This window comes from Falco biarmicus, chromosome 12 (assembly GCF_023638135.1).
Source record: "Falco biarmicus isolate bFalBia1 chromosome 12, bFalBia1.pri, whole genome shotgun sequence".
In the NCBI taxonomy this organism is placed as follows: domain Eukaryota; kingdom Metazoa; phylum Chordata; class Aves; order Falconiformes; family Falconidae; genus Falco; species Falco biarmicus.
Genome location: NC_079299.1, coordinates 405,491 through 419,514, shown reverse-complemented (window position 1 = coordinate 419,514; position 14,024 = coordinate 405,491). Strand labels below are relative to the sequence as shown.

At 41.7% G+C, this 14,024-nt stretch overlaps 1 protein-coding gene across 3 annotated transcripts in view; it reads right to left on the bottom strand.

Annotated features, from left to right (window-relative positions):
- ABHD12 (abhydrolase domain containing 12, lysophospholipase) overlaps nt 1–14,024 on the bottom strand; it is a 47,180-nt gene that overhangs the window by 8,540 nt on the left and 24,616 nt on the right. For all 3 annotated transcript variants that reach the window (XM_056356769.1, XM_056356767.1, XM_056356768.1), the window contains 4 exons: nt 13,373–13,497; nt 9,932–10,037; nt 7,399–7,518; nt 4,541–4,571 (listed from right to left, as the gene is read on the bottom strand). In XM_056356769.1, the coding sequence (XP_056212744.1) occupies nt 4,541–4,571; nt 7,399–7,518; nt 9,932–10,037; nt 13,373–13,497 (382 nt within the window). The remainder of the gene's footprint in view (nt 1–4,540; nt 4,572–7,398; nt 7,519–9,931; nt 10,038–13,372; nt 13,498–14,024) is intronic.

Sequence of the window (14,024 nt, the reverse complement as noted above, 5' to 3'; positions counted from 1 at the left end):
AATCTCAGTATTACACTATATTCTAAACCTTCTAACGGGCAAAAGGAAATCATCTCGTATGTAAAACCAAAACTATTTCTAGTGTAATTGAAATCTTGATAACCTGAACAATTACGTTCAGTTCTCAATTAGTACATTAAAAAAAAAAGGGGGCGGGGGAGAAAAAGAGGATAACATGGAAAAGAGGGGTTATTCAGTTAAGGTGGCTACTCAGCTCCTTTGCTGAGGGGACTGTGATGGTTTCTCCCACTTCCCTCTAGGATCCATCCAGGGCTAGTTTTCATCCATTTCAGACACGCACTGGATGTTTCTTTCTCTTCACTGGTCTGATCTGGGATGTAACATGAAATCACACTTTACAGGGCATGTTCAACATACATTGGACACATTGTCTTCGTTACCTCTAAACCCATTTTTGCTCAGCTCCCAAGTCTGCATCTCTTTAGCTGACCACTGGCAGGTTGTGAACAGCCCAGGGCCATCTGGAGTCAGCCTGTGCCTTGCTCCATGCACACTCATAACTGCGCTCCTCTGCAATGCCCCCTGTGTCCCCTGCTCCAGAGTTGCTGCTGTCATACCAGGCCTGTGCTCCTCTACACTATGCTGGGTGCCATCAGTGTTTCCTTTGACACGGAGTAACTGTATCTGTAACTTGTACACAAAAACATTACAGCGGTTTTCTCTACAACACTATCTGCATGTGAAGTGTTACTATCTGTAGCGTAGATATAGCTATGCCGTGTATTTATACAAAGCTCAGCAAAAGTAAAACCAGCTAGCCAGTGGCCACCTGTTTGTTAGACAATTGCTTTTATGGCTAAACAAGCTCAAAACAGTGCACCTGGGTGCTCCAAAGCAAGGTCAGAAGAAGCCTTACAAGCCTCAGCCATCTAACCAGCTGTGGTAATCCTATACACACTGGGTCACAAGGCTGCAGTTTTGCTTTTTGACAGTCCACCAACTGCAGGCTATCACTCACTAGCCCAGCTAGGATACTGCAGACCCTCCTGTGGCTCAAGGCTTCTCACCAGGATCAAGCAATGGATTTTCTCTGAGTGTTTACCCTGCCAGTGTGCCTCCTGATAGCCGGCACAGGTCTGAGGGCAGTACATAGGTCTTCACTGTAATGTACTGCCATTACTCAGTTGCTGCATGCTTGATTTTACAGCCAATGCAGCTCGCGCAAAGACTAAAATTGCTATGAAGATGACAACTACAGGATGCAAAGACAAATTCAAAACCCCTGCAATGGCAGGACACCATTCTCGAGGTCACTGCAGGCCAGAGCAGTGCTTGGTGGTTTGGACAGCACAGTGCCGCGGCAAATCGGGTACCTGCTGGTTGCGTAACATTCACTACCTTCAGGGCTCACTGCACCACAAGCTGGACTTCCAGTGTTAACAGCTGGGTTAGTATTTGTTGCAATTTTTTAAATGACACACCTAGTGGTACTAGGACTATCGCAGCATACAACTGCAATGATACCTGTAAGCTGAGCGTTACCTTCTAAAGGAATAGTATAATTTTAACCTTAATGGCTTACATAGACAGATATTGGGTGGAGTTATAAACAATTAGACAATTTACTATAATTTGGGGGCACACAGTGATGCATACAAGTAAAAATGGAGCTTACACTGACAACTGACACCTGACTGGAAATTGAGAAAGCATCTCCATTGTCCCACTCAGATCTAAATGGTCATCTGAAGATGTAAAGCCAGTAACTTCACGTATGTATCACAGTTTGCTCTGCTGCTTTCTGCTTCCCACACACACAATAACATGTTACATCATGTTCACCCTTGCTGCACTCAGTTGTGTTATTTCTTGGCACTAGCCATAGGGTTATGCTATTCTACTACCCTTTTTTAATGCCATTTTCCCACTAACAGTTATTTGGCATTTATATTAGCAGATGCAACTGCAACAGCTTCAAAGTCACTCAGAGCTTCTTTGATTTTTGCTGTTCAGCTCTCTTAAGCAATTCCTGTTTCTCTTTCTTTGGCTCCAGATCCTTCAGTGGGGTTCCCTTGGAGGTGACAAGGTCCATACTGTGTGCACTTCAGAGCAAAGGCCCTTCACAGGGCCTTATGCAGTTGTTCCACTCCAGCATCTGCACTCACATGTTACCATTTCTTCCAACATCCTCTTGCAAATAACTATGCCAACATCACAGAGAGACGTCGTTATGTATATACAACAGCACAGTATAGAATACCACTGCAACCCAGGTAACAAGAGCAGAATAATCAGGTAAAATATTAATTAACAAATTAGGTGCTGCAGGACAGCTGTTTCCATCAGAATCACTATATACCATTTTTTAATATGCTCACTTACCTAATGGACCCCCTGACTGGACATGTAGCACCCGAAGTTCCTTCTTGCAAAGTCTGGTTTTCAGCTTTTACAGTGCTATTTTACTGCTAGTATCTCATGCAAGCTAGTCTTTTCCAGGCAATTAAAAAATTATTTTAACCTGTTGACAGTTTACCTATCTTCTATACATGTTTATGTGTTGGCTGCATTGGCAACGTCTCTTCTTAATAACAAATAAATGCACTTTTAATTAGCAGCTGTTACATTTTAAACCAGACTTTTACCATCCCCTGTTTCTTCTTAAAAAATATGCCAAGTTTAACACATCCATTGCAATCATGCACACAGGACTAATGTTTCATTTTCAAAGCCAACTGTATCCCAGTTCCACTACAAACTTTATTATTCAACTGTTCCTTCAACTTCTGTCTGCTTAATTGCTGATAAATAATTAACTGATAATGTTCTCAACTCAAACATTTTTTTTTCTTTTTGATCTCCATCATAGATTTCTTTTGTTTGCACTCATGTATGCTTTGCAGCTGTGTTGTTAGGGTTGGTAACCCCCTCACTCTGGCAACCTACCCCTGCAGCAGAGGAGCATTGCTGCTCACCCCAGGTCACTGTCCCCATGGCAGCTCTGCAGCTCTGCCTTCTTCCACCTGAATATTCACCTTCCCCACCCCACCCACCCCCCCCTTCCTGCAGACAGCCCTTCAGCACCTGGTTCTCCCTCTATTTACCTCCTCGGACCATCAGTCTGACCTGCACCTCATACTGGTCCAGCCCACCAGAGAGGCCTCCAGCTTTCCTTAATCCAAGTCTAAGACCCAAAGCACAGCCCTACCCCCAAATCCTACTGCTCAGCACAGCCAAAAGCAGCAAGGAAGCAGTTCTGGTCAACAGACTTATCAATGATCTGGATGCAGGAGTTGAGTGCATCATTAGCCAGTTTGCTGATGACACCAGACTTGACTCCCTTCAGCGACAAGAAGCCTTGCAGAGGGATCTAAACAGATTGAAGCGTTGGCCAACAATTAATGAGATTAAATTTAACAAGTCTAAAATATGGATTCTGCACCTATGACACAGTCATGCTGGCCACAAGTACAAACTGGGAGGGGAGTAGCTACAGAGCAGCCTTGCAGAAAGGGATCCCGGGGTGCTGGTTGGTAGCAGGCTCACTACAAGTGAGCAGTGTGCCCTGGCAGCCAAGAGGGAAAACCACATTCTGAGTGCAAACACAGCACCACCAGACAGTCAAAAGAGGCAATTATCCCGCTGCATTCAGTATTGGTGCATCCTCACCTTGAGTACTGAGTGCAGTCCTGGGCCCCACGATTTTAGAAGGATGCGAAGGGACTTAAATGTGTCCAGAGGAGGGTAACAAAGTTGGCGAAAGGGCTGGAAGGAGCATCCTGTGTGGAGCAGCTAAAGGCTTTAAGTTTGACTAGTTTGGGAAAAAGGAAGCTGATGGGTGACTTCATTGCTCTATACAGCTTCCTGGAGAGGGGAAGTAGAGAGGGAGATGCTGAGCTCTCCTCCCCGGTATCCAGTGATAAGACATGTAGGAATGGTTCAAAGCTGCGCCAGGGGATGTTTAACTTGGACATTAGGAAACATTTCTTTACCAAGAGCGTGATTAAACACTGGAATGGGCTTCCGAAAGAGGCAGTCCATCCCCCAAGCCTGCCATTGTTTAAAAGGCATTTAAAATGCCCTTAACATGCTTTAACTTTTGGTCAGCCCTGAATTGGTCAGGCAGTTGGACTAAATCATCATTGTAGGTCCCTTCCAACTGAAAATATTCTATTTCATGATTGTGAGTATATACAGACTGGTAACACATCAAAGAATACTCTTAAATGGTACCTTAAATTAGTATACTAGTATAATAAATCAAATTATGGCTGTGATTAAATATAATATTTTTCCCTATAAACTGTGTTATGAAAGTATTCCTGGCAAAGAACCTGGTCAGCTGAGTTGGAGCTGACAGTTAACATCAGCAAGTAAAAGGCCTTTCAAATATCTTCTAATATGGGGAAGTGTGCTCACGGCTTACAGACCCCTCTTCCCATACACACTTCATACCCAGAGGAGACTGAGAGCCCTAAGCTGCACCCCACTGCCAACAGGCGGGTAATGAGCAGTCTTCTGAAGTCTGCACTTCTGATGTGTTAATGTAACTGCTTGGGCAACACAGGTAGCCACTTACCTTGTAAAGCTCCACGCGGTGATCCCCTCCTCTTGCAAAAGTCATTCATGAAGAGAAGGAGGGAAATATACACAAACAAACAAAAAAAAACGAACCACATGTGAACATTTAAGCTTCCAGAAACAGAACTTCCCAATTGCCTCAGGCTTCCAGTTTAACACAAACATGCCAAACATTAGAAACACCACTAAGTGCTTTTTCACAGGCTTCAAGGAGACAGCAAGGCTTTGCTGAGCTAGGACATACTTTTGAAGTCAACCTCTCCCTATAAACCTCTTATCGCAGCAGGTAAAGACAAACTTTTCAAGCCACCCTCCTACCTTTGGGAAAAAAAAGCCATAATACATGCAAAACAGCGTATCCCTGTTGGCTTTGCAGACCTTGCAATTCCTGCCACCAGTGCTTCCCCAGCCAGTAAACCCTGCTCTCCAAGGTGTGATGCTCTCAGCAGAACTCACCACATTAACCCAAGCAGCTGGCCCCTGGATTTTCTCACCTGGCTCCAAGCACAGAGGCAGAAAAGACATGAGCAAAAGACTGAGCAGAGAAAACCAGAACTGAACACTACAATTAAGTCCAGGGGAAGAATCTGCTTTAATGTTTTGGGGTTTTTTGATAAACTGGAATCTGGTCAATAAAATGGAAAGGAGTGTGAATGTGCCATTACATGCTTTAAAATATATCCACAACATGATATGGCTAACCCAAACTTTAGTCTACTCTTGATGTAAAAGTAGATTTACTCTAGCATTCATATGAAAACTCTAAAACATTCACACTATGACTGGTGTAGTCAGTGCAGCCTCTAAATCAAAATGCCACTTTCCAGACCTCCCTCTAAGAACACATGCACTTGCTGGCAAAAAGCTGTCAGCTCCAACGGTACTACAAAATACCCAATGCAGCCAAAACCACTCAGGGCAAAATGCAAGGGGTTGCTTCTAAGTAATTTTGAACGATAGAAGTCTAAAGAAGAAGATACATTTGCTTGAATAGTCACCTTTGACGTGCATACATTGGTGCCTTCACATGCATTCCTCAAAGTGCAACAGAGGGGGATCAAGTAAACATAACATTTTTGCCTCAGTTCCAGACCACTCGGGCAAACCAGAAAGCCGAGGCAGTGCCTTTTACTTATGGTTAATGCAGCCTGTATCAATAAAGCAGCCCTTTGACAAGAGACTGAATACGCAGTGTAGAAACATACAGCAATATATATTTAAGCTGAAATGGCAAAGCCAATACACCTCGAACTTCTCCAATACACAGAGTAAATCAAAATGCAAAATACATAATCGATCCGTATCTCATTCCTTCATCACAGTGGCACCTGAGGGAGCCAAGATTTAAATCTAATCAATATACACATAACAAAGATACCGGTCCCAAATTACCACCATTAAGCTGCAGAATAGCTTCCATTAGTATCATTTGCTACACCAAAGGCAAGAAAACCAAGCGAAGCAGTATTTGAAAAATAATGCAACAATTTGATTAAACCTTGTAATACATCAGCACAAGGAAACAAGGTCTGTTTCCAAAAACCCATTTGTTCATGCATTTCCTGGCTCACAGCATGCATATTCCACAACATGCCCTTGTACCAAAAGAAAACACTGCTAAAACAAAAATTTAGGTGAAAAAGGGCAACATTCCTGCAATGTAAAGGCTAGGAAAACTTCACTACCAGCACAGTTAAAGTTTCTTTGCTTTGCATCATAGAACTTTTATTTCTGCAATGTTTCTGCTCTTGCAGATACCTTTGAGCAGACATCAGCTTCAAAAGAACATGCACTGGCACTCAAAACTTGGAAAGGGGCTGATACGCTTTGTAAGATGCAGATTAGTAAGAAAGAAAACATGTTCTAATAAATGAACTAAAGCACTGTATCATGCAGAGATGTGGCAGTAAGAACATGATTCTGAGAAACGTCCAGAAAGTTTCACACTGTTCTAATGGTTTTTAGCATCCAGCAACAAAGCATAGAGAAGCAACCTACTACTTTAGCTGATACACATGGTCAACTATAAAAATACAAATTTTAGAAATGCTCTTATTCCAGACAAATGTCCTGTATGTATGCAACACTTAAATGAAACCAGCACGTTACCTTTCTCTTTCCTTCTGATTTTCCTTCCCTCAGAATGTGTTAACTACTAAAATAAGCTCACAAAAGGAACTGAAAAGTTTATTTAATGCACATCAATCACATATACAGAAGCACTAATACTGTCCCGTGTCTTGATTCAGAGATCACTACACCGAAAAGTACTTCTCCCTACCTGATCTAGCAAGTGTTACAGCCTCTTGGCTTCTAGCAGGCAATTCAAGATAAACTACAATACAGATATTTCTGATAACTGCAATAAACCTATTCCAACATTCAATAAATGGAGAGGCACCATTTCTTAATACACACTTTCCTTTTAAAAGAAAGGGAAAGCACCAAACTGCTTTTAGATACTTTTTTGTTTTAATCACAGAATCATAGAATAGTTTGGGTTGAAAGAGACCTTTAAAGGTCATCTAATCCAACCCCCAATAAGCAGGGACATCTTCAACTAGATGAGGTTGCCAGAGCGCCACATCAAACCTGACCTTGAATGTTTCCAAGGATGGGGCATCTATCACCTCTCTGGGCAACCTGTGCCAGTGCTTCACCACCCTCATTGTAAAAACACGCTTCTTCAGATCTGGTCTAAATCTACCCTCTTTTAGTTTAAAACCATTGCCCCTTGTCCTATTGCTACAGGCCCTACTATAAAGTTTGTCCCCATCTTTCTTACCAATGTGTCAAAGCTGTGGCAAGCCAGGAAAACACAGCATGAAACAAAGCCACCACTGTTTTGTGCCTCACCTTGTTCCCGCATTGCCGTGCAAGTAAAGGATTACAGGATGGCTGGAACCCAAAGCATCTTCAAACCACAACTGGTCCTTCCCTCGGGCATTCTTCCATAAGGCTGCAGGGACCGTATGCCTGTGTACAGAAGGAAAATTTATATTGTCCTGCTGCTACTCGGTGGCTACCACTCAGATTTTGAGTTCTGATCAAATCTAACTCAGGATTACACACCTCACACACACCCTTAACAAAACCGTCATGATTAGCTGACAAATGGCCAAATTTAAAAGGCAGTGGCTAGGGTTATTTCTACATGTTCATGTCCACCACTGTTGCCTTCAAAACCCAAGGCTATGCAAGACATCAAACTTGACAGGCAAAATCAAAGCACAACTACTAAACTTCCTGCTGTTCTTGAGAAGGAATCTCAATTACTCAGCTTTTATGGCACTCAATTACTTCAATTAGCATACTTATATATGATAAACAAAATTCCCAGCTAGGTCAGCAGATATTCAGAATAATCAAAGTCAACTAGTTTTGGAAAGAATGTTTGGTAAGAGGCACATCTGACTCCATAGTCAATCTGAGGAAAAAGAGGGGCTCAGAATCCGATTAAAAGATCATGCACTTTGTTTTCATACACCCGGCTCTTGAAGGTATAACATTTTAGCTGGAAAAGCTACAATCTAGAAGAAACAGGAATTTTTAACTCACAGCTGTTATTCTGTAGGTAATATAGCTGGGCAGCCTGCTAGGAAGAATTCAACACAAGTAGAATGGACAGAGAGGAATGACAGATGGAAGAGAAAGTAGGCATTTAAATTGGATAATTACTTCAGAAGACAACCACTGAAAGAGAGTACATGCTCACAGCGATCTCAAACTGTTGAGACGGAGGCTAGCTTACAGTTGCTGGAAGTAACTTAAGTATTCAGAAGCCTTTCTGCTTGGAAAACAGGCAAACTCCACCTACCACACCTTCCTCCCAGATGTAAAGATCAGAGGACAAACCACCACAAGGGGAACAAAATGTAAAAAGTCTACTTGCATGCATGCAGCCAGCAGACATGTGTTCTGGAGAAGGAAAAGCACCCTAATAACTATGAGACCCAACTTCTCCAACTGTTCTGCCTCAAGCCTTTTGCAAGCTTATGAACAAAGCAGGCTGAAGGCTTTGTTCCAGAAGTATACCAAACACAAGACCACACACTGGCATTAAAGCAAGGGTTTAATGAAAAGTTTGTAGCCTATCTCGTAAGTATCAAGACAAATGACACTGACTCTGAAATGCCACCACAACTGCAAGTTCCATTTCAGTAAGGATACACGGTACACTTGTAAGGGAAACAAAATCTCAAGATTGCAATCTAAACTTATTCAACAGCTTAACAGGTAGAATTTTAATCGCCCAAGTGAAGATACAAACCGTTATTTATCAGCCTATCCTGGAAAGACTGAACTTCTGGCTTCTAAAGACATCTTTCACCAAAATCCACTGAAAGGGAAGGAGCCATCTTTATGTAGCAGGATATTACTGTCCCATTCAAAAGGTCATATACCCTCAAGGGAAGAGAAAATCTCTACTGCACTAGGGGATACATACAAGTTTCACATAACTGAAAACTCCAAATGCTACAGTTTACAGATCTAACATCCCTGGCTGTATTAAGGAACAGGCTCCTAACCTCCACACCTGACATGGTGCCTAGTCTTTTTTTCAGGTGTTTGCTGCTCTTGCACACATACTCAAACTGCAGGCACTTCTTTTTCTTCAAAGCTAGCAGGCACTTTTCTTGTGGCTTTGAAACTTCTGGTGTTGAGACACAATAGAAAGTGATCATGAGAAACAGATGCAGAGGCTGGTTTGAGCTGGTGTAACAACACAGGAAGCACTGAAAGCAGACCTTTTCAGACAGGAGAACCAGTCATCTGAGCTGATCCTGAGTAACAAGGAGCTAAAATGTACTGCCCTTGCTTGGGACCAAAAAATCATCTTCATGAGGACGGAATGACAAGTGAGTTCTGAGACTGTCACTTATTTTGTTAGCAGAGTAAACTGTGTGTTCTGTTCTCACCCCCTCTCCAAATCTTACATATGTTTTATACAAGAATATTCTTCCTCCTACTCTGAAACACTTTGGTCCTGTTTTCCAGTCTTCCCACACACTTATTTTGCAAAGCAAAAAATGAACAGCAGTTGAATGACAAAAATTTAATTCCTTGGGTCTCATCTGATAGGGAGACACGATCTTTGTAGTAATGCAGAACCTGTAACCTTTACAATTCCAAATTACGAAGTTTCTCTGAATGCACAGGTTGTCTAATTGTGTTTCATGCATTACTGATTCCAGTTCAGACAAGCTCCAGAGATTCACATACTTTTCAACACAAACTCAGTTAGTTGGCAGAGGAAAACACAAGCATCCACAAATCAGAGCAGGCACTAGCTGTCACACAGAGAGCAAAAATACTGGATAGGCAACACTGAGGACAAAAAGAAGGATAAAGATGTGTGGCAAAAACTGCACAAAACAGGCTTCCTTACCACACTCCAATGGTTACATCCTCCTCTGGCTGCAGATAATAATTACAGGTGTGGTTTAAACCTTGATCCTGTGGTCTTTTCAAGTCAATGAAATATGGGACCCTCACTGCAATACAAAAACAGAAAAAGGGGAAAAGAAACCCACCATAATATGAAACCTTTTAATTTTTACCTTTATTTTCTTACAAAACTGCTTTACCAAGGTACTGGAGAGTTATACAAACTGATCCACTGTGCTGGAAAGACCTCAATACTTTTTGTGAGAAAGAATGAACAGGCTACAGCTGCAACTAAAACATGAACAAGACAGCAAGGTAAGAAGACACAAGAACCATCAAAGAACCAGCGAGCAGGCTAAAACTAAGAGGTGGAGAAGACAGACAAAGCTTCCTGGAATGCACATTTAATCATCTCTGCCCAGTCTGCTTTGTAAATCTCCCAGACACAAGACAGTCACTCCTGCTGCGTCCATGGGGTGGGTTAGCTTATTTGACAGACCTTTTACTGTTTGCATTGTAGCTGTAAAGGATGTTACCGATGGACAAACTCCCTGGAATAAAGGGTGCATTCCAGAGCTGTAACATGTTTCAGGATGACCTGTGGTTTCAGTCTCTATAATACAACAATCTAAAGGAGATACTGCATTATAGTAACAGATACCACATTGCTCTTGTCCTGTAAGACTAAGATAAATTGTGTTAAACACTGTCCTCCTGAGCCTGAGGAGAATATGCAGCTCGTTAGCCCACTCTCCAAAGACTATCAAATAATTGCCATGTCTCACAGACACTGCAGCATTTAAAAGAGATCAAGTTAGGCCAGAAACTTCAAAACAAAAATCTTACACCTCAATTCACTCTTCCAAATGTTTTACGTTCCCCAACTTCCACAATACACAGTTGTTCATTGCTTGTTATATTTAATGATTCAAACGTGAGCAACATCAGGAAAATCAAACCCCAAACATTTTCCATACTCTGTCTTCCATTGCTTGGTTCACAAGCTGCATCTTACAGACACTGTGCAATATGCTAAATGAGGGGATGTGCTTAGCCTAAATGCTTCCTTTTCCATCACTAATGCTGTATGGCCTCTCTAGGCAGCCTCTGACACACCCAGCACCAAGAGCGATGCCATAGCTAACTACTGACAGCATCCAGCAGTTTGAAGGACTCTTCTCCCAATAATTCAGGCTTTTCCCGTAAACTTGAGCTCCACTCCAGCAGAACCAGGAAGTCTGTCTCTTTGAAATTCAGTGGCATAACAATTAACATACCAGTTTTTGTGCTATTGACACCCAAAGCACTAATAATGGTGACAGTCAAATCTCATTTCACTCATCCCCTCCCCCTCCCCGAAAAAAAAAAAAAAAAATCAGTAAATATTCCACAAACATGAAAACCAAAGGAGACAACAGCCGATATTAACCTGACAAATCTGGCTCCTTCAACTGAAAATCTATACCTGTGCAAGTCTGTTTGCTCTCATGCAAAAGCATGTCGAAGAGTCCCAGACAAAGCATGCCTGCCACCAGAGACCCACTGGGTCACTGCACTGGCACTGCAGAACTTGATGACTCCAAGAAGATGGCAAGTTCTGCGGTCAAGGTCTGGACAGGCACACAAGTCACTTCTAGCAGTGATCTGGAAAAATTATCCAACTTCTCTGTGCCTTGATTTTCCCAGATATTTCTCTTGCCAGATTTTGTATTATAAAGATAAGAACAGGAACGTACCAATAGTAGTGATGGGGGTCAGGTAAGCATCTACCTCAAAGCAAGAGAAAAATACAGAAGTACAGGCTACTTCTATGTATGGCGTTTGTCACTGGGATGGTCCATCTACACACACAGACAAACAGATCGCCATCATCATCATATAGGCATACATCACATGGAGATTTAGCACATTAAGGGTTTTTTTAGTGACATGTTCCAGAGCTATTTGGTATCACAACACATCACATCAACACATCACATGATTTGTTAATCATACCAATACACTAAATCTGATCTGGTCTGTACTTATGTTTCTAGAAATCTCCGTTTTCTAAAGTACACAAGAACAAATCCAGACCTTGGTTTGGTTGGTAACATGGGAGCATGGCTATCAATTCATCTTTAGCTATCTGGAGAAACCAATGCAAGCACTTACTCCTGAAGCTCTGCGCTACTGTTTTGGAAGCAAATCCCAAACTACACAAAAGGAGGAGAAAAAGATGGGTGAGGAGTAGTGATTTATATTCAGAAAGTTAAAAAACAATATGACAGAGCAAACCCTACACCACTCCTCTGAAGGAAAAATGTCACTCTCCAGTAGAGAATTACTCAAACATGCCACTGTACTTCTATTAAGTGTGTTAGAATGTATTTTGTATAGTTTTTCATGGAAGTACTGTTACAAGTAAAATCTGACTGCCATTATATAAAGTAGTAGGAACAATGCTCCAGTGATATTACTGCAAGTACTAGTACAAGAAAGTTACGGGACAATTATTTCAGTCGCTTGGGAATTAGTAGAGGTAGGAACTTCAGGGAGACCCAACGAAGCTCTGCAAGGGCAAATTAAAATCATCACTGAAAATCAAGGTGATGAAAATGGAAGTAACCTGCATTATTCACGGTACCCAGCTGTCAGTTCTGACAATCAAGGCACAAGAGCTGGCCTGCACATGTGCACACTTCACAGTGACCGTGATCCAAAGCGTTAGAATATACAGAGCATGCAACCAAAATGATGTAAGTTACATAAAAGCAACACATCCATAGCTGGTCCTTCTAGCTTCTACAATCAAAGGAAGATATTTTTCAAAACTTAATTTTACAAAACACAAGTAAGGTTTAAAGACAAATTTAGATCACAAAGAAGTATCTTTCATACAGTGATGCTCCATCATTTTCCATCCTGTGGATACTCAGACCACGCTGGGCAACCTGGGAGCTGAGCAAGCCTGCCAGATCCACTGCACCACCAGTTTGACCAAATGCAAAGGCTAAACAGACACAAGGAAAACACTGTCTGACTGCATAAACAGGCCCCTTCTGTCCCAACCAGAATACTCGCCTGAAACCATTTTAGAAGAGTCACTGCCTGGAAAACAATTCACTGGATCTAATTTCACTGGCTTGCTGTCTATTCATGCAACTTTGTTGAACCTTTCAGAAAAATGCATTCTATATATTGCACAGTTTTCCTGAAGGAGGCCCTTTCGGCTGAAAGTTGGCTTCAGTTTGGTCACTGTATTCATGTAAAGACATGGTACAAAGACCACTAGGGCCACAGAGAATGCTTTCCAAACCGTTGTTTGGACAATTTACAGCCAGTGAAAGTACATACCCATCACAATCTGTACACATGCAGGGTGAAAGTGAAAGCAGACAAATGAAAGATAGACACTTCTCCCCTTCACCCCTCACCCATCCCAAAAGACTGAGTGACTTACCAAAGTTTAGGAAGACCAGCTTTGCCTGAATAGCAGGGCAAAGTTTTACTAGAAATGGAATGGCTATGTACACTCCCAGCAACCAGATTATTAACTTCCGCAACCGAAACCATAATCCATATCGCCTGCATTAAAAAAAAAGAGAGAGAAAGACAGTTCTGAATACAGCAGGAATTTTATGAAACAATTTTCACAACAATCTGTGTTCTTTGTGTATTTGAAAATCTGGCCATTTACTCTTTAAAGAAAACTAACTTTAAACTGTTTATGTAGCCTCAGTTGTTTGAGAGAAGCAGAAGCAACCACTGTCAGGTGATGATATGCAGCTTAGAAAAAGGGAATAGAAACTTCACTGATTATATTTGAAATCACTCCCTAAAAAGGGCTTTTTTTCCACTGATTTAACAGATTTCAAGATCTCTAAAAAATGCATTACATTTGTCTCCAAAAATAGCCTGACTGCACTTCCCATTTAAATCACTATCAGCGAGATTTTATTCAGTTAGATTTTCACATATTTTGAGGAACTATATGTAATGAGACAAATAAAATTACACATGAGCTTATGTCCAGACTGAAGCAGACATTTTGCCTTGTCCAGCTAAAAGGGTTCATACCTCTTATCACCGTGGAAAGCAAGTAAGTTAAGAAA